The following is a 20,885-nucleotide window of genomic DNA, read 5'->3' as shown; positions in this document are numbered from 1 at the left end:
ACCTGAAAAGAGAGTTGTAGCGAGGCAACTTGTTTCCAGTCATCAACAGTCCAATCTCGGTGTTGACGGGCCCAGGACAGGCGTAAAGCTCTCTGTCGTGCAGTCTTAAAGGGTAGACGATTGGGCCTTATGCTCCGAAAGCAGTTATCGATTATGTTTCGTTGTATGGTCCGCACGCTGACACTTGTTAATGGCCCAGAATTGAAATCTGCAGGAACTTGCGGAAGGTTTACAATTCTGTCACGATCAGTAGTAAATTGCCTTCTGTCGTCATTGGTCTCGTTCTCGCACGATCTTTTTCCGCGCCGCAGCTATGTCCGAGATTGGATGTTTTACCAGATTCTTCATGTTCACGGTACACTAGTGAAGTGGTCGTACGCGAAAATCTCCACTTCATCGCTACCTCGGAAGTGCTGTGTAACATCGCTCTTGCGCGTTGTAGCAGCGGTAACCGATCTAAAAACTGCGCCACTCACCTGTTGGCTTATGTAGGTGTTGCCAGACGCAGCGCCGTATTCTGCCTCTTTATATACCGCTGTATTTGAATACGCATGCCTGTACCAGTTTATTTCGCTCTCCACAGTAGACGCCTCTGTCTGGCAACATCATCAGTGGTTTCATCCTAAAGGTACATAAGAAAAGAATTAACTAAACGGTGGTTTCAGGCAGAAACCACTTGTACTGAAAGTGCTGTATTATGATACTTTCGCGCTCATCTTTATATTTTTCTCTGAGAGCATACCGTTGAACTGACATGTCCCTGTTTCTGAACAGGACGGCCGATGCCCACGGTTCGCTGGTGGAGGGGAGAGCGGCTGCTGGCGGTGTCGGAGCCTCCGGTGCCAGAGGAGCCTCCTGAGGGAGAGGAGGACGTGGGCGCCGTGGACCCTTTGGAGGAGCTGCTGGAAGAGGAGGAAGAGGAGGAGGAGGAGCTGGAGCCGATGCGCAGCCGCGTGCAGCTGGGCCCGCTGGCCAGGGACGACCTGGGCGCGCGGCTCACCTGCCAGGCGTCCAACACGAGGGCCGCGCCGCCCGTCGCCACCACCGTCGCCTTAGACCTCGTCCGTGAGTACCGTACAGTGCTTCTGCTCGCTATGAAAGCGGTTTTTTTTGGCGGTATGATTCACGTCTAATCGCTCACACTGTCGCCCACTAGCAGGCGCTGAGATGCGGGGCCTGGATGGTGTGAACGAGGGGTGGGGGGTGGGGGGGGGGGGGAGAGGATGTCACACTAGGTCTCAGTTGTTCACGGCTCACCCACTACCACCGCACCAATAACTGCAGTGACTCCCACTTTTTACACGGCACAGATGTCTAAGATTTTAATAAAAATGATAACATTATTTTAATATAATAATACTAGCGGATTCTATTCCTCTTTAAAAGACTCTGATAGAAATGTGAGGGAACAGGTGCCCTCCTCAAGAGAAATTTTGTTATACGATCATACAGAGTGACCGTTATTGAACTATATCAAATAAAATCGTCAATCCTTCTAAGCGGTGTGCGTTAGTATGTTGAAACTGCACGATTGGTCGCGGGGTGTGATGGAAATTAGTAAGCGTGGTTTAACCACAAAGCCCAGTTTCGTTTCGATGGGTTCGCCAATAAGAAATATTGGTGCGGTTGGGAGACTGAGAATCAGCATTTCGCGATAGAGAAGTATTTTCACCCTCAAAGGGTGACCGTGAGGTGTGCAATGTCCAGTCATGGAAAAACGGATGCGACATTCCTTGATATCACGGTGCCTACTGAACGGTACGTGAAGGTTTCGGAAGATGATTTCATCCCCATTATACAAAGTAACCCTGATGTCGACAAGATATGTGTCAAGCAAGTCGGAGCTCGATCCTATCGAAGCAGGAGAACGTTTGATGTCCTGGAGGAACACTTCAGGTACGTCATCCAGGATCTGGGGTACCCAGACGCCACTGGCGTGGACCTTGATTGGCCGCCATATTCTGCGGATATGAACGCATGCGACTCCTTTCTGTGGGACTATATTAAAGACATGAGGTACAGCAATAACCCCAAAACTCTTTCTGAGCTGAAAACAGCCATCGACAGCGCATCATGCAGAATTTCGCTATTCGTCTGAGCCACATTATCGCCAATGATTGCAGGCATATCGAACATCTCATAACCTAGATCCGAATATCTGGAGTGACACTTGCATTTTGAATAAATTATCTGCATTCTGCAGTTTGTAATTAATTCACGTTTTTTTCTTATAGTTGTAAGTAGGCTGTTTACATTTTCTTATTGGTAACGCCACGTAGCACTCTGTATGAAAAATCACTGGCTGTGCTGTGCGCAGTCTGTGGCTAGTTTGCATTGTTGTCTGCCATTGTAGTGTCGGGCAGTGGCAGCTGGATGCTAACAGCGCGTAGCGTTGCGCAGTTGGAGGTGAGCCGCCAGCAGTGGTGGACGTGGGGAGAGAGATGGCGGAGTTTTGCAATTTGTAAGAATTGGTGTCATGAACTGCTATATATATTATGACTAGTGAGGTAAATACATTGTTTGTTCTCTATTAAAATCTTTCATTTGCTAACTATGCCTATCAGTAGTTAGTGACTTCCGTAGTTTGAATCTTTTAGTTAGCTGGCAGTACATCTACATCTACATGACTACTCTGCAATTCACATTTAAGTGCTTGGCAGAGGGTTCATCGAACCACAATCATACTATCACTCTACTATTCCACTCCCGAACAGCGAGCGGGAAAAACGAACACCTAAACCCTTCTGTTCGAGCTCTGATTTCTCTTATTTTATTTTGATGATCATTCCTACCTATGTAGGTTGGGCTCAACAAAATATTTTCGCATTCGGAAGAGAATGTTGGTGACTGAAATTTCGTAAAACGGTCTCGCCGCGACGAAAAACGTCTATGCTGTAATGACTTCCATCCCAACTCGTGTATCATATCTGCCACACTCTCTCCCCTATAACGCGATAATACAAAACGAGCTGCCCTTTTTTGCACCCTTTCGATGTCCTCCGTCAATCCCACCTGGTAAGGATCCCACACCGCGCAGCAATATTCTAACAGAGGACGAACGAGTGTAGTGTAAGCTGTCTCTTTAGTGGACTTGTTGCATCTTCTAAGTGTCCTGCCAATGAAACGCAACCTTTGGCTCGCCTTCCCGACAATATTATCTATGTGGTCCTTCCAACTGAAGTTGTTCGTAATTTTAACACCCAAGTACCTAGTTGAATTGACAGCCTTGAGAATTGTACTATTTATCGAGTAATCGAATTCCAACGGATTTCTTTTGGAACTCATGTGGATCATCTCACACTTTTCGTTATTTAGCGTCAACTGCCACCTGACACACCATGCAGCAATCTTTTCTAAATCGCTTTGCAGCTGATACTGATCTTCGGATGACCTTACTAGACGGTAAATTACAGCATCATCTGCGAACAGTCTAAGAGAACTGCTCAGATTGTCACCCAGGTCATTTATATAGATCAAGAACAGTAGAGGTCCCAGGACGCTTCCCTGGGGAACACCTGATATCACTTCAGTTTTACTCGAAGTATCGCAGTAGTTCGAGAAACGAAGATTTTTGTGAGGTAAGTGATTTGTGAAACATATAGATTAATGTTAGTCAGGGCCAATCTTTCGTAGGGATTTTTGGAAGTCAGATTGCGTTGCGCTAAAGATATTGTGTGTCAGTTTAAGCACATTCGTGTATAATTGTTCAAAGAGGACGTTTCACATAGACCAGTCGTGTACAATTTTTCTAAGGGGACGTTTCATATAGTTCAATAATTGTCGCCTTGTATCTGCGCTCTTTTAACACAGCACATTCTAAGAACTTTCCAAAGTTTTCTTCATAGTTAACTAATCATATGCAGTATCTCAGTCTCATTAACGCTATCCACATACTTTCTCTCCTACATCTGCTGCCACTGTCTCCTCTATGTCTGACACTGGCCATTTGTTTTTCTTTCCCACTGCCACTCTGTCCGACATACCTTGGCAGTTCAAAATTTTTAGGCCCCAATTTAGTGTATCCCTATCGGCACGTGTTTAAAATTTCGGTCCACAAATCGTCGTCCTGCATACCTTCGTGGTATTGTTCGCCGGTCTGGGTGAGTACAGAACCCCCAAGCCTGTGCATGGTCTCCAGTGATATATATTTTTCGTTTACAAGGTCTCTTCTGTCCTTTGCTCGCACTGCTCCTATCTTCTTTCGCCTCTCTTTCTCTTTTAAGTCGATGACTTTAACTGACGATCTATGTCTGCCCCCTCTCTGGCTCTAACTGCTACTGTCTTCATCCATTTCTGTATTTCTTTCATTGCCAGTTCCTCTCTCCCACCATGACTGTCTCCTCCCTCTTTCTCTCTCACTGGGTCTCCTCTCTGTTCTACCATATGTGTATTAATCTCTTTCATAAGAAGAGAGCACAAATATTTTTGCATACCAAAGGTGTAGTGAGGAAGGCAGAATGAGGACTGAGGCAACTGATTTCCCCCTCCCCCCCCATTTACTTTATTTTATTTTTATTTTCTCTTTTATTTCACACGCCTAGATCGGCAGGACCAAATGGAGAAGCAAATCTCCAAGGTCATGGAACGTGTCAGTACATGAAATTACAACATTACAGTAATAACAAATAAAATAAAATGCTTATGAAACCAAATAAGGCAAGCCAAAAGTTTATACAAACGTAATCAACAATGTAACATAGGAATCACTTTAATTTTTCAAGGAGCTAGTCGACAGAACAGAAGGCGTGACCCATGAGAAAACTCTTCAGTTTAGATTTGAAAGCACGTAGATTGCTCCTAAGGCTTTTAAAGTCGTGTGGTAGCTTATTGAATTTGGATGCAGCAATGTACTGAACACTTTTATACACAAGAGTGAAAGAAGTGCGATCCAAATGCAGATTGAATTTCCGCCTGGTATTAACTGAGTTGAAGCTGCTAATTCTTGGGGATAAGTTAATGTTGTTAACAAGCAACGCCATTAAAGAGAATGCGAGGAGTTACCCCAAAATATAATACCATACGGCACAAGGGAATGAAAATAAGCAAAGTAGACCACTTTTCGTGTCGAGCTATCACTTACTTCAGATTCTGTTCGAATAGTAAAAATGGCAGCATTAAGTCTTTGAACAAGAAACATAATGTGGCCATTTCAAGAAAATTTACTATCTGTTTGACATCTAGAATTCTTAACTCTTCGGTTTTACTAACCGCATGCCCATTCTGTGAAATCACAACCTCGGGTTTTGTTGAACTGTGTGTTAGAAACTGTAAAAAACTGAGTCTTACTGCGATTTAGCGTTGGTTTATTTTCTACAAGCCATGAAGCTAAGTCATGAAGTGCACTATTTGAAACAGACCCAATGCTGAACACAATAACCTTTACTACCAAGTTAGTATCATCAGCAAACAGTAATTTTGAAAATTACCTTTAATAATAGGAGAGGGCATATAATTTCTATAAATAAGGAATAGGAGTGTCCCAGCACTGATTCCTGTGGCATCCCCTCCCCCCCCCCCCCCTATTTGACCATGCCCCACTGAGACCACACATCACAGCAATTCTCATCACGATGAATAATGAAAATTTTCTGTCTGTTGTTAAAGTAGGAGGTGAAGCAATTGTGAGCTGCTCCTCGTACTCCTTAATGGTCCAACTTCTGGAGCAATATTTTGTGATCAACACAATCAAACGACTTAGATAAATGAAAAAAGATTCCTAGCGTAGGAAATCTTCTGTTTAATCGATCCAGTCCCTCTGAGAGAAAAGAGAATACAGCGTTTTCAATTATTAAACGACGTCTAAAGCCGAACTGTACATTTGATAGCAAATTATATGAAATAAAATGATCAGTTGTCCTTGCATACACAGCCTTTTCAATAACTTTAGCTAACACTGACAGAAACAGGACTAAAATTATCTTGATTATCCCTTTCTCCCTTTTTATAAAGCGGCTTTGCTACTCAGTAGTTATAATCCAGGAAATTACAAATAATGGCAAAATGCACGTCTATCACGTGCAGCACAGTACTTAGATATTCTGCTAGGCACTCCGTGAGTGTCCTTAGTCTTCAGTGATTTAATTATTGACTCAAACTGCTCCTTGTCAGTATTACAGACGAGTACTTCAGACATCAATCTCGGAAAGGCATTTTCCAAGAGAGTTATACGATTCCCTCTAGAACTGAGACAGAGTCTTTTAAAGTCTAACATATTCGCCTTTTTTTAGTTCCGGCGGCAGCATATTTCTACTGGTTCGTTTATTTCCCACGGTTAAAACAATGAATTCTACAGGCCAGTAAAGTTTTCACAGTTTTTTTATCTACTTTGGCCGATTTATGTACTTTGTTATACACAAATAAGTACGAAAAATGTGAGGTTAACACAAAATCGTTAACCGATCGCAATTCATTGCAAGCGCCCGGCTCATAATTTGTACCTTAAAAGAGTAAAAATATTAACACATTTTAAGTCACTGCAATAACGAACATGGGAGGTATGTATTGGATTACGAAAACCAACATTTTCCTTACACCCGGTACACATTATAAGGAAAAAATTAACTCATTCAGGCACTTCACAGTAACCACTAGTTCTGTTTAGACGATTCTGGAATGTAGTAAGAAATGTTAGTGGCCATTGTTGTGCATATTGTGCTGCGTACCGGGTATATTTGGTCAAATTCGTAAAATGTGATGTGATTTTTTGAGAGAGGTTAAATCAAACAATTCGCCTGGAATCCGAATTACATTTGCCGTGCTTTCCTTATCTTCCTGAAGTCCAACCAAACCATGGAATTAATGTAGGTAAATGGTGCGAACATATTTCGGATCTATAATGAAAATTATTCTTTGCATTTTTCAGATTTTGCTACGTTAGTTACAAGATTTTTGCAAGTAAAGAATCCCTCCTTTTGTTAAATATTTAGTCTTAGTTTGCCTTCATGCTCTTCAACAGATTTATAAAGTTGCAGGAAAAGTACTCCACTGATATCCATCACTTGCACTGTAGTATACCAGTGTGTGGCAGCACTCATCAGCTGCACAAGTGACTGCCTTTCTTCCCTCGAAATGATGAATTGCAGTGTACACGAAACCTGACTGACCGACTTTATATGCGACTTTTAGGGGACAACAAGAAGCTTCGCCTTCACGTCAGCTACGAATTTCTTTATTATATTTTCTATTAATGACATCTCATCTGGACATTTATTTGCAGTAAAATTTGCCAAAGAGGGCTGGAAATCGGTAATGTCCATCTGAAATTCTATACAGAGCACCCAATCTCACAGGTCTGCTTGGGTAATGGTGCACTGACTCTAGCAACCATTCTAAATCTTTTGAATTATTTTTCCAACACATTTTTGCGAGTTTTATTATGGCAAATACTTCATACTTCGTATAAGTCTTTCTTCCATTTATGCAACTGATATTCAGATTTGCGGAAAGAAAGAGGCTTTGCACTCTGTTTAATTATATGTTTGTTCGCTCTCCATTGTTAGTTAAAACATTTGTAGTGTTCTTTTTATCACTGTAAGCAATTATTGCAACCTTTCCTTTGTGCTAGCAAGGTACTCTATTTCTACTGTGGACTTTAATTAGTTTAGTAAACATCATTTGAATGACAGTTCCCGGAGTCGACCGATTTATTTCCTGTTTGCTCAGACGGTTCCACAATTTCTAGCGAAATGTCGACATCATTCGAATGAACGTCGAAGAAATTACTACTAAACAACACATATGTAGGTCTTCAGGTGACATACGTCATTTCGACTGCGTACCACGTCCATCATTCTCCATTTTTACAAGGTTGAAAACATTGATTGAATTCGAGATTACTGTGAAACTCTCAAACGTGCAAAAAGGCAGATGCTATTTATCTATGAAGAAATCACAAAGAAAATTATCTCCATTGTTAACATTTAGCGATACGACATAGGCAACGAATAATCATAATGGATATTAAAAGCGTAACAAATTCGAGCAAGTAGTAGCTTCTCAGAGAAACTATCAAAGAAAACTGAAATTTTCATTTTATATTACTATTGCGTATATCCGTGTTATCTGTTTAACTATGACCGTCAACTAAGGAAACGTGCCTAACGTGTTCCGCTTGCGCCGTCTCCTACATCCACGGCTGTATACATTTGTCCAGCCGCCAAGTGAAGTACGAATTTGGCAAATTTCAGCATTTTTTAAATACATGCCGTGTACCTGAGGGTCTACAATTTTTACAATGTGTTTTTTTTTTTTTGCGTAGTCGTTCAGCATAGAAAATTAAAAATTTCAAGACAGGTTTCGCCATGTTGGATTGGACAACTCCCTTGTTAGTAGGAGAGGCTGTCCCATTGGCAGACGGGTTTGGTTTACCCATTTACAGGTTAGAAGGTACCGATAGAAGCCGACTATTGGGCAGCTGTAGAGGAACACAATTGTTTGTGTCCTACATCACTTTCTTTTGTCATCGTCAGTGGTGAGAAATCCAATCTTAAGTGTACATTCATTGTCACTAGTGCTACCCAGATGATCTTCATAGAAATTTTGGACACTCCGTTGTCAAGTCTGACGAAACTGTTACGTTGCTGTTTAAAAAGTTAATGAAAAAAATGGAATATCGTCTATCTACTATCGAAACGTACGCGTGTTTGAAGAGACTTGTATTAAAACTGACTTATTTCTATCTATTTCCATAATTTTTTAACACTAAAGTCGTACATTTGAGGAAGTTCAATCTTACAGCAATTCTATATATGACGGTAGTATCTGTTCCCGAAAGAACAGTTACCGTTGATGTCCATGCAGCTTTTGCTAGAATGAAATGATAATTAAATGGACACCCTAGCTGCAACTAGGCTTTGATATACTTCATTGGGGACATTTTGAAAATGTGTGTCCCGACCGGGACTCGAACGCGGGATCTCCTGCTTACATGGCAGACGCTCTCTCCATCTGAACCACCGAGGACACAGAATAGTGCAATTGCGGATCGGTGGCTCAGATGGATAGAACGTCTGCGATGTAAGCAGGAGATCCAGGGATCGAGTCCCGGTCGGGGTACACATTTCCAACATGTCCCCAATGAAGTACATCAACGCTTCTTTGCAGCTAGGGTGTCCACTTAATTATCATTTCATTAAAGCAATTCATTCATCCGACTGATATAATGGGGTAAAATAACCCTTTACGTCCACCTTTGAAGCAACTTCCCTATTAATTTAACCGATGTGTGTAAATTATTCAACCTTAACCAGAACATATAATAAATTCTTTAAGTATTTTGCTTACAAATTACAACACGATGCATACTTTCTTTGTGTACTGAACAGAATTCGTTTCCGCTTTACTGTCTGTGTCAACCACAATTATGATTTAAGCGCAGACATACCTTTCACTCTTACTCGTCGAAGTTTTTATTTTGTTTCCAACAATTCTATCCGAAGCAGGCCAAAGCTGGCAGTTGGTCTGTAGAAGAAGTTTCCTCCGACACGGGAGAACTCATGCCGGCCGCGATATTTCCCGGGAGCGATTAGCTCAGAGGTCGGCGTCCGCGGTAATAGCCGCTGATGCCTCACGCGATTGCCCTTCGGGGCCCCTCGCGTGCCTCACAAAGAAGTTGCCGCCACAGAGAGTCGGCCGCAGACGGACTTCCGGAGCGCCGCGAAGCGCCGCTGCGGATCCGTCTGGCAACTCCAAAGGGCGCCCGCGCCTCCCAGCAGACCAGGAAAAAAAACCTCCGTCCAAAGCAGCACCCTCGGCCGTCCCGGCATTTATAATTCTGGAAGTTTACTCAGCCAGGTCCTAGGTCGGAGTCGTTTCTTTACTTTGTACTCCCACTGCAATGACGTGTATCGGCTCCTGTCTTCGCTGAACAAACGGCAGGTGTGCTATTTTTATCTCCCCGTGCAGTGACACACGAGGAAGTTCTCTCGTCCGCTGTGGAGGGGCGCTTGCGCAGTCCGTAGAGCTCAAGCAACTCTGCGGAAAAAAGAGGGAATAACTGGATAATATGAGCTGACGATGCTACACTTACAGCAGTGGTCATGCATGCAAGCGTGTTACAAGTAGTTTTTCACCATATTTCCAAAGCCAGACTTATATACGCTGAAGCGCCAAAAGAAATGGTATAGGCATGCGTATTCAAATACAGAATTCGGTGCAGCGGTCGGCACCGCCTGTATAAAACACCAAGTGTCTGGCGCAGTTATTAGATCAGTTACTGCTGCTACAATGGCAGGTTATCAGGATTTGAGTGAGTTTGAACGTGGTGTTATAGTCGGCGCTCGAACGATTGGACACAGCATCTCCGAGATAGCGATGAAGTGGGGATTTTCCCGTAGCACCATTTCACGAGTGTACCGTTAATATGAGGAATTGGGTAAAACATCAGATCTCCTACATCGCTGTCTCCGGAAAGTGATCCTGCAAGAACGGGACCAAGAATGACTGAAAATCTTTCAACGTGGCAGAATTGCTGCAGATTTCAGTGCTGGGCAATCATCGAGTGTTAGCGAGCGTACCGTTCAACCAAACGATATGAGCTTTCGGAGCTGAAGGCCCACTCGGGTACCATTGACGGATGCACAGCGCAAAGCTTTTGAACCGCTTGGGCTCCTCAACATCAGCATTGGACTGTTGATGACTGGAAACATGTTGGCTGGCCGGACTAGTCTCCTTACAAATCGTATCGAGCGGTTGGACGTGTACGGGTATGGAGACAACTTCATGAATCCATCGACCCTGCATGGCAGCGGGGGGCTATTGAAGCTGGTGGAGGCATTGTAATGGTGTGGGGTGTGTGCAGTTGGAGTGATATGAGACCCATGATACTTCTAGATACGACTCTGACAGGTACACGCATGTAAGCATCCTGAATTATCACCTACATTCATTCATATCGATTGTGCTTTCTGAAGCACTGGGGTAATTCTAACAGGACAATGCGACACTCCATACGTGGAGAATTGCTACAGAGTGGCTACAGGAATTCTCTTCTGAGTTGAAACACTTCCGCTGGCCACCAAATTCCATAGACATGAACATCATTGAGCATATCTGGAATGCCCTGCAACGTGCTGCTCAGTTGAGATTTCCACCCCCATACTCTTACGGACTTATGTACAGTCTAGCAAGATTTATGGTGTCAATTACTTCCAGCACTACTTCAGACATTAATCGAAATCATGCCACATCGGGTTTGCGGCACTTGTGGGTGCTCGCGGGACGCTACAGGATATTAGGCAGATGTATCAGCGATGGTGACGCTTTCCTGTGTAGTGTTGGACGTCACTAATGGGGCTTACATACAGCAAAGATTTGTAGTGTCCTCACACGTAATAGGTTTAGATAATGCTGAAAATTCCAAAGATAAAACAACAATATAAAAGTATTGTACAAACTTATCAAAACACGAATTGGTTCCATTAAAACTAATGTATGCGCTGTACGTACTCAGAACTGTCAATACGAATTACAGTAATAACAATGCGTGATGTATCCAGAGACAACAACGGAGAAATCTGCCATTTATTTCCAGCATTTTATTGGTCGTTCGTGATAAGAAACAGCTTGCAGTACATATTAACAGTAACGAAGGTATGCATTTATGAGTCCACGTTTACTGTATATTTTTGGCCCATACTAACACTTCTAATCATATGGAATAACTTTTTTATCACCCTCTATATGTTGCACATCAAAATAGTTGATATAGACATGGCTGAAAATACACAATAATAGAAGCAAAAGCACTTTGCGGGGACGCTACAGGATATTAGGCAGACGTATCAGCAATGGTGACGCTTTCCTGTGTAGTGTTGTACATCACTAATGGAACTTACATACAGCAAAGATTTGTAGTGTCCTCACACCTTACTGAACGATTTATTTGAGAGCTAACTGCGGATGTAGCGTCTCAAGTCGCGAATGACATGAGTATGACGTTACTACAGATCTATTCGGAATGTAGCTTTCGTCCATTATATCACAATCTAGTAGGAGTTACATCTCACCCATAGCACATTTACATAAATGCTAATTTCGCGCCTGCTTATGTACTGCATCAGAACTAGAAACCATTGTAGTATAATGAGCGGCGGCACAGAAAAGTGCGGACACGGCAATTCGTAACATTTTTTAATCATTTCACTGAGTTATGATTTTCGACAATGCAGATAGGGGATACATATGCTTGTAACAGGTCGTATGGTGATGCAGCAAGTGAAGAAAGAAAATAACGCATATGTTAAATAACACTAAACGCATGTTTCCATTTTATTATCTTAGTGACGATGGATAATGATCTGATATTCAGAATTTCTGTCTCTTCATTTAAAGAACTTCATTCGTTTGATTGTAGAAACTGCAAGTTCATGCAAAGTTTCTCCATATGGTCCTGAGGAAAAAATTCATAATAGTTTAGGTGTCTACCTGAAAGTGAACTTTAACAGGGTTGGCTTACCATTCCAAAATGTTCGCATATTAAGAAACTTTATTCTTTAAACGATTTCAGGCTTCTAGTGCCCTTTTTCAAGATTGATGAGTATCGCATTATTTTCGAGGGTCAAATCTAAAATATAGCAGCATATTGACTTGGTCACGTGGTTCAGAGTGCCTGTGCAACAATGGTACGAGAAAACCGCCAAAGTGCACACATCATGCCAGAACAGGAGATAATCAGCTCCAGTTCTAGCAAAATGTCTGCACTTGTTGTTCAAATTCTTTATACATTCGTTGTTCAGACACTATTAAGCACCATCACCAAAGCCGTATGCGGCACACATCTTACATTACTGGCCATTAAAACTGCTACACCACGAAGATGACGTGCTACAAACCCGAAATTTAACCGACAGGAAGAAAATGCTGTGATATGCAAATGATTACCTTTTCAGAGCATTCACACAAGGTTGGCGCCGGTGGCGACACCTACATCGTCCTGACATGACGAAAGTTTCCAACCGATTTCTCATACACAAACAGCAGTTGACCGACGTTGCTTGGTGAAACGTTGTTGTGATGCCTCATGTAAGGAGGAGAAAAAAATGGTTCAAATGGCTCTGAGCACTATGCGAATTAACATCTGTGGTCATCAGTCGCCTAGAACTTAGAACTAATTAAACTTAACTAACCTAAGGACATCACACACATCCATGCCGGGGGCAGGATTCGAACCTGCGACCGTAGCAGTCGCACGGTTCCGGAAAGGAGGAGAAATGCGTACAATCACGTTTCCGACTTTGATAAAGGTCGGATTGTAGCCTACCGCGATTGCAGTTTATCGTATCGCGACATTGCTGCTCGCGTTGGCCGATATCCAATGACTGCTGGCAGAATATGGAATCGGTGGGTTCAGGAGGGTAATACGGAACGCCGTGCTGGGTTCCAACGGTCTCGTATCACTAGCAGTCGAGATGACAGGTATCTTATCCGCATGGCTGTAACGGATCGTGCAGCCACGTCTCGATCCCTGAGTCAACAGATGGGGACGTTTGCAAGACAACAACCATCTGCACGAACAGTTCGACGACGTTTGCAGCAGCACGGACTATCAGCTCGGAGACCACGGATGCAGTTACCCTTGACGCTGCGTCACAGACAAGAGTGCCTGCGATGGTGTACTCTACGACGAACCTGGGTGCACTGATGGCTAAACGTCATTTTTTGAATCCAGGTTTTGTTTACAGCATCAAGATGGTCGCATCCGTGTTTGGTGACATCGCGGTGAACGCACATTGGAAGCGTGTATTCGTCATCGCCATACTGGCGTATCACCCAGCGTGATGGTATGGGGTGCCACTGGTTACACGTCTCGCTCACCTCTTGTTCGCATTGACGGCACTTTGAACAGTGGACGTTACATTTCAAATGTGTTACGACCCGTGGCTCTTCCCTTCATTCGATCCCTGCAAAACCCTACATTTCAGCAGGATAATGCACGACCACATGTTTCAGGTCCTGTACGGACCTCTCTGGATAGAGGAAACGTTCGACTGCTGCCCTGGCCAGCACGATCTCTAGATCTCTAACCAATTGAAAACGTCTGGTTAATGGTGGCCTCGCAACTGGGTCACGCCAGTCAGTACTCTTGATGAAATTTGTCATCGTGTTGAAGCTGCATGGGCAACTGCACCTGAATAGGCCATCAAAACTCTGTTTGACTCAATGTCCAGGCGTATTCAAGGCCGTTACTACGGCGAGAGGTTTTTGTTCTGGGTACTGATTTCTCAGCATCTATGAACCCAACTTGTGTGAATATGTAATCACATGTCAGTTCTAGTATAATATATTTGTCCAATGAATACCCGTTTATCATCTGCATTTCTTGTTGGTGTAGCAATTTTAATGGCCAGTAGTGCAGTTTTGATGCTCGCAAATGCGATAGTTTTAACATTCTGAAGATGGGCACTAGATGCCTGACATCGGTAAAGGAATATAATTTCTTTTGTGCAACTGGTTGCTGATTATTTCAACAAACAGAAGTGTAATTGTTGACGATGGATAAAATACTAAATCTGTCTTTTAGACAGTTATTTTTATTTTTTATCATTTCTGTATTGTAGCGCGCTACAGTAGATACACAGATTGAGTTCCAATTCCACGGTAACCATAAAATGGATCGTCTCTAAATGAAATTCATCCACTCCATTTCTACGGAATGCGTCATCTCAAAATGTAGTTCATCAATATCATTTAACTCTTGTGGGAAGCGACGGCCCTTTAGTTGCCTGTCTAAAAACCAGTGTGATATTCCTGACGCAATACAAATTTCCTTAAGCCCTATTAACCGACATGTGACATTATGTTGTATACGTTCCACATCGAAAACGTTTCCTAATTTATGTTAGGTCATTTGCTATTGATTTTATATGTCTAAAGTATTTTAACTATAGGAATCACATTTGTCTAAATTTTAGTACTTTATTAAGCCCGTTGTTTGAATTCTGAGTGCAGGCGTATTGATTGGTAAGGAACACGAATAAAGTCATGTACACAAACAATTATATCATGATTTTCGATTGACTGTTTATTTACCACATTTAAATAAAAGACGTGTTTGTTATATCCACAGATTAACACCTATGTGCGAAAAACATTTTTATTGGGTGGAGCAAGGCCACCGCTTAATTTTACAAAACGATAAACTTTCTTCGAAAACAAAAGGTGTCATCTTCTACCAAAATTTTATAACAAAGCAAAGAATATGCTACGTTATTGAATTGAAATACTAACAACTGAACTTAATTTAGGTTCCTTTTTCGGGGTTTCTCTCGACGCTTTCTGTCGGATGCCGAGGGTAGACTGGCGCAGAATTCGGGGTCAATGACCTGCGTAGCGAAGACGTGGTGCCTGGACGTTCCGGCTGCGTCGAAGTATCTTCCGGGCGGCAGTCCGCGGCGGATCGAAAGACGCCTGTTTCCCTTTCTTCCAATTATTTAACACGGCTGCTCCAGTCTTCCTCCAATGATTCCGGAGTGACGATTGGCGGCTGTTGGCAATCCCTGACTGCTGGATGGTGATATCACAGTGTGACCATCCGCGCCGGAAAAAAGGCTCGTGCGCGCGTGTAGTTCGCGGTTGTTTGAATATTTGGCGGGAACGCCTCTAGCGCTCACTGGCGGAACGCACCGGCACTAAGTTGCAGGCGCCGCTTAACTCTGCCGCGGTAGCTGACCGTTGCGTTTGTGTGGATATGCGCGCCTCGGCAGTGATCTACACTGTTCTTTTCATAGAATAATTTTTCTAGAGTAATTGATAATTTTGTACTAGACATTTCTCCAAACAATATACCGTACATATTCCAACGTAGATAAACTCAGTTTGTAGAGTAAAAATTTCCAATGAATCTTCAAGTAACCTTACATAAAAGTAGGAATACAAATATTATATTCGTATAAATGAATCTCCAGATGTGGAAAACCTGCAGAAAGTCAAGTTGAAAGTGGTATGATAACAGATAGTGTTCTATATTGCATAAGACCAATAACTTAACATTGCTTACCTATTCTTATAGATCTGAAATAATATCCTTGAAATGAATCTACAGTTCATTTGCATGGCGAAAGCTCTCTTTGCAACAGTTCTGTGTCTTGCATATTCATTTAGCAACATGTGCAACATATTCTCTTATGCTGAAATGAAGAACATTGATATACTAGGTACGTGCCAGCATGGATTGCATGATGATGAAATGAATGTGCGTGGTAGGTAACCATAATTTAAAATTAATCTGTACTGTGATGAACATTAACATAATCGGCGTTCCAGTCAGAAGGTGAGTATGTACATGGACTAAAATTAAAGGCTGGTAATGCATGACTTTATGTTACTAAAATGAAAGGCCTGGGAACTACTATGATGATTATAGTTACAAAAGGTATTTAAAAACGCACTGAGAATAGGTAAGGTACCAGAAAATATGAAGAACGAATACTGGAAGCAAGAACTTCCATGTTTGCCAGAACATTTGTCATGTACCGATCAGATGTTAAGCACGCTGAGAAAGTGCTTCCAGTATTAAGGGATAAAGAAAGTACTAGGAATAATCAAAACGACGTTCGCGAATGCCGATGAAAAAATAGAGATTACGTTAACTACGCCTACAGTGCAGCTCATGAGAGGCGGGTTGCTTCATTATTAACGACACAAGGATAAATTTCAATTCACCAATGTTGCACCCGCGTTTCCATACACTGGAAGCCCTTATTGTCTCTTCTGCCGAAGCTAACAAAGACCTAAGTTTTTCTGATGCCCAATGAGTTTGCTTTCTCAGGAATACAGGTGTTGAGACGTTCCGTACTAAAGCAAATAATTCGTCTGCTGATGGCTTACAAAACAGTAAAAGTCTAAGGTTCAGAGTGAGTAAAAGCCTCTAGCTACTCATCGTGGTCTAGATTGGAAATCTTCGTTGTACAGTAAGATTTCGTGATGATGTTACAAACTTTCAGGTCTGATTGAGAAGGATAAATGCATAAATTTTAGGTAAGAGATCCTGCTCCAGAAACGACTCAGTAATAAGCTGTAACCGAGAAACGTTTTGATACTTCTGACTGTGTAGTATACATATCGGTGCAATGTTGCTTTAACTGTGCGTTAGGATGTTGGGATAGTAGCTCAACTAATCGAATGCAGATGGCGTATTATGTACTGACATGAGCAGTCCTAGTTTGCAATGTGTTTACTGTAAGAGAATGAAACTTTTGTTTATATGTTGAAGTACTAACGTCGATCAGACCTATCCAACTGAATTTGTACTCTGTGACGGAACATAAAGATCAGATTTTGGTCTTTGGGCTAGGAAATGGAAGCAGCAGAGAAGCAGGAAGGTTGTATGTGATCAAATACCATCGTAGAAGACATCCTGCACACACAATGTTTCCAAGAGTATCCCAATGGTTAAGTGAAAAAGGGCTATTATCGGCAATGTAAACGACAGGGTAGGACGATGAACGTCACGGACTCCCAACTTACAAGATTCTGTGACTGTTCGAGTGGATGAAACACCTGCAATCACCACTCGAACAATTGCACGTGAAATCAATGTTTTGGAGAGTATTGTGTGACGAGTATTACAACAAATGTAGCTACCTCCTATGATCCTCAGAAGTTGCATGTTCTGATTCCTGCTGATTTTTAACCTCTTGTCTCATTCAGGGAATTGTTCTTCCAGCGCCTTACGGTTGATCCTCTCTTTCCTACCTATGTACTTTCCATGGATGAAGCCTGTTTAAACAGAGACGGAACGCTAAATGGTAGAAATAGTCATGTTCGGGCCGGTGAGAATCCCCACACTACAGTCGTGAAGGGATATCAACCCAGATTGCTACTCAGTGTATGGAGAGAAATACTCAGTGATTACATACCAGGCCAGTTTCTTTCTCCTCCCTGCTTAAATGCACCAGTGCAGACGCTGTTTATCAGAAACATTGCTACACAGGTTCTTGGAACATATCCCATTTCTTATTCGTCAACGGGTGTTGTTCCAACACGACGGAGCCCCAGCTCGCATTGGACTAAATGTTAGCGAACACATGGATCAGGTGTTCCCCGGAGAATGGATAGGCGTAGGAGGTCTTGTTGCGTGTCCAGCACGCTCATCTGATGTCACCCAACTTGATTTCTTCTTGGGGGGAGGCATGTGAAAGGACTTCTGTATGAGACGTTTGTCCTGACTGAAGAGTACCTCCTGGCAAGAAATCCCACTGCCTGCGACAGTGCTCAAGTCGGCAATGCGTTGACATGTATCACCAGGGCAAGGTCGCTTTCTCTCCACTTCCTCTTCTGTCTCTCCGCGACTGCTTGTGTGTCAGTATATTGTTCCATTGAAATTATATGAAATTTACATCCTTCCCCTTCTTCCACATCCGTGGCATCCCTTTCCATGGGATAAATGGAACATGAATAGTATAATATAATATAACGTATCTGCTAAGGCTCAGTGAATTTATATCATTTTTGCTTCTAACATTGATTGGGCTTGTTAATGGATGAAATGTTACACTTGGATGCTAATGATTTCTTTGTCTTCTTATTAATCAAGAATCAAAATAACTGTCTTCAATATATTACTCAGATTCCAGAATTCTGAATTGGGAGTATCTTCTCACTTCTGATTACACACTGTCAAACAAATGCCACACCCTTAAAGACTACGTTTAGCGGCATCGGTGTATAGTATATACGCACTGAGGGGCTGTAATTTTAATGATCAATTTGCCACGGTCATCAGTGAGCAGATAGCGCTTAGGTGGACTGTCTGCATACTGCCTGCATTAACATTGAGGCCGTGCGGGGTAGCTGCACAGTCAGGGGGGTCTTGTCACGGTTCGCGTCGCTCCTCCCGTCGGAGGTTGGAGTCCTCTCTCGGGCATGGGTGTGTGTGTTGTTTTTAGCGTAAGGTGGTTTAAGTTAGATTAAGTAGTGTGTAAACTTATGAACTGATGACCTCAGCAGTTTGGTCACATAAGATGTAACCACAAATTTATAATCTAACGCTGCAGGCAGTAACTGTGCCCAGCTGTGCCCAGCTGAATAACGTTTGCAACAATCATTCAACTGGACGACCACGCCCACCGACGAGTACACACTTCCGTTGAACAGCTTCATTCAGTTGAATGCTGGATGCCGTATCGAGCAATTACTGCTCGTAATGGGCGCAATGAAACGGTCCTAGGTTGCTCCTTTATCAGAGGTCTGTGGAATATTGCACTCCTATAGGCCTGGCACTGAACGTCGCTTGGTCAATATCACAGAGTTCTGTGAGTAGCGGTGGCCCACTGAAAATCATCCAGGTACGAAATCCGGCCACATGTGGCATATTCTACGTAATCTGTGACAATTTGGAACCATCTGCTTCCAACTGGACCAGGCTACCATTGACACCACGACATCGCCAAGCGTGGCTATGCTAGTATCGTGAAAGAATTGATTAAAGAATGGAATGGCGTTCTGCTGCCGACATTGATGAGAGAAGGTTCTGTCTGTATGCTTGCGATTGACGTACACGTATATAGCGTAGACGTGGCGAGCTGCAATTTCCAGAGTGCATTATAACGTGACATACAGGCCCATCCCATGGAGGACAGCCTACCGGCGATTACTTCTTTTCCTCCTAAAGCTGGCAGAGATAGGGGTCTTTCCCCAGACAGGCAGAAAATACAACACATCGCGGGGAGACACACATGTATGCAGGATAAAGTAACTAGTGCCCACTACATCGTACAGACTATTATCTTCGTGCTGATGCCATTTCTTCTACACGAAGGTTATGTGATTTTCCAGCTGGACGGTGTGAGTTGAGATAAGGCTGTAGCGACGCAACGTGTTCGTCGTGGTGCACAGCTATTGCTCTGGCAGCAACATCACCGAAACTTTCACAATATCAGCACATATAGGATGTGATGAAGCGGGAACATTCTTCTCCATCTACATCTACATCTACATGATTACTCTGCAATTCACATTTAAGTGCTTTGCAGAGGGTTCATCGAACCACAATCATACTATCTCTCTGCCATTCCACTCCCGAACAGGGCGCGGGAAAAACGAACACCTAAACCTTTCTGTTCGAGCTCTGATTTCTCTTATTTTAGTTTGATGATCATTCCTACCTATGTAGGTTGGGCTCAACAAAATATTTTCGCATTCGGAAGAGAAAATTGGTGACTGAAATTTCGTAAATAGATCTCGCCGCTACGAAAAAGTCTTTGCTTTAATGACTTCCATCTCAACTCGCGTATCATATCTGCCACACTCTCTCTCCTATTACGTTGTAATATAAAACGAGCTGTCCTTTTTTGCACTCTTTCGATGTCCTCCGCCAATCCAACCTGGTAAGGATCCCACACTGCGCAGCAGTATTCTAACAGAGCACGAACGAGTGTAGTATAAGCTGTCTCTTTAGTGGACTTGTTGCATCTTCTAAGTGTCCTGCCAAAGAAACGCAACCTTTGGCTCGCCTTCCCCCACAATATTATCTATGTGGTCTTTCCAACTGAAGTTGTTCGTAATTTTAACACCCAGGTACTTACTTAAATTGACAGCCTTGACAATTTTACTATTTATCAAGTAATCGAATTCCAACGGATTTCTTTTGGAACTCGTGTGAATCACCTCACAGTTTACGTTATTTAGCGTCAACTGCCACCTGCCACACCAATCTTTTCTTAATCGCTTTGCAACTGACACTGGTCTTCGGATGACCTTACTAAACGGTAAATTACAGCATCATCTGCGAACAACCTGAGAGAACTGCTCAGATTGTCACCCAGGCCATTTATATAGATCAGGGCCACAAGAGGTCCAGGGACGCATCCCTGGGGAACACCTGATATCACTTCAGTTTTACTCGATGATTTGCCGTCTATTACTACGAACTACGACCTTCCCAGGAA

At 42.8% G+C, this 20,885-nt stretch overlaps 1 protein-coding gene across 1 annotated transcript in view; it reads left to right on the top strand.

Annotated features, from left to right (window-relative positions):
* The window catches only part of LOC126266972 (hemicentin-2-like), an 852,087-nt gene that overhangs the window by 641,226 nt on the left and 189,976 nt on the right, over nucleotides 1-20,885 (top strand). The window contains exon 5 of the mRNA XM_049971700.1: nucleotides 775-1,065. Coding sequence (XP_049827657.1) covers nucleotides 775-1,065 — 291 coding nt within the window. The remainder of the gene's footprint in view (nucleotides 1-774; nucleotides 1,066-20,885) is intronic.

Source organism: Schistocerca gregaria, chromosome 4, assembly GCF_023897955.1.
Source record: "Schistocerca gregaria isolate iqSchGreg1 chromosome 4, iqSchGreg1.2, whole genome shotgun sequence".
NCBI classification, from domain to species: domain Eukaryota; kingdom Metazoa; phylum Arthropoda; class Insecta; order Orthoptera; family Acrididae; genus Schistocerca; species Schistocerca gregaria.
This window is presented reverse-complemented; position numbering and strand designations above follow the sequence as displayed.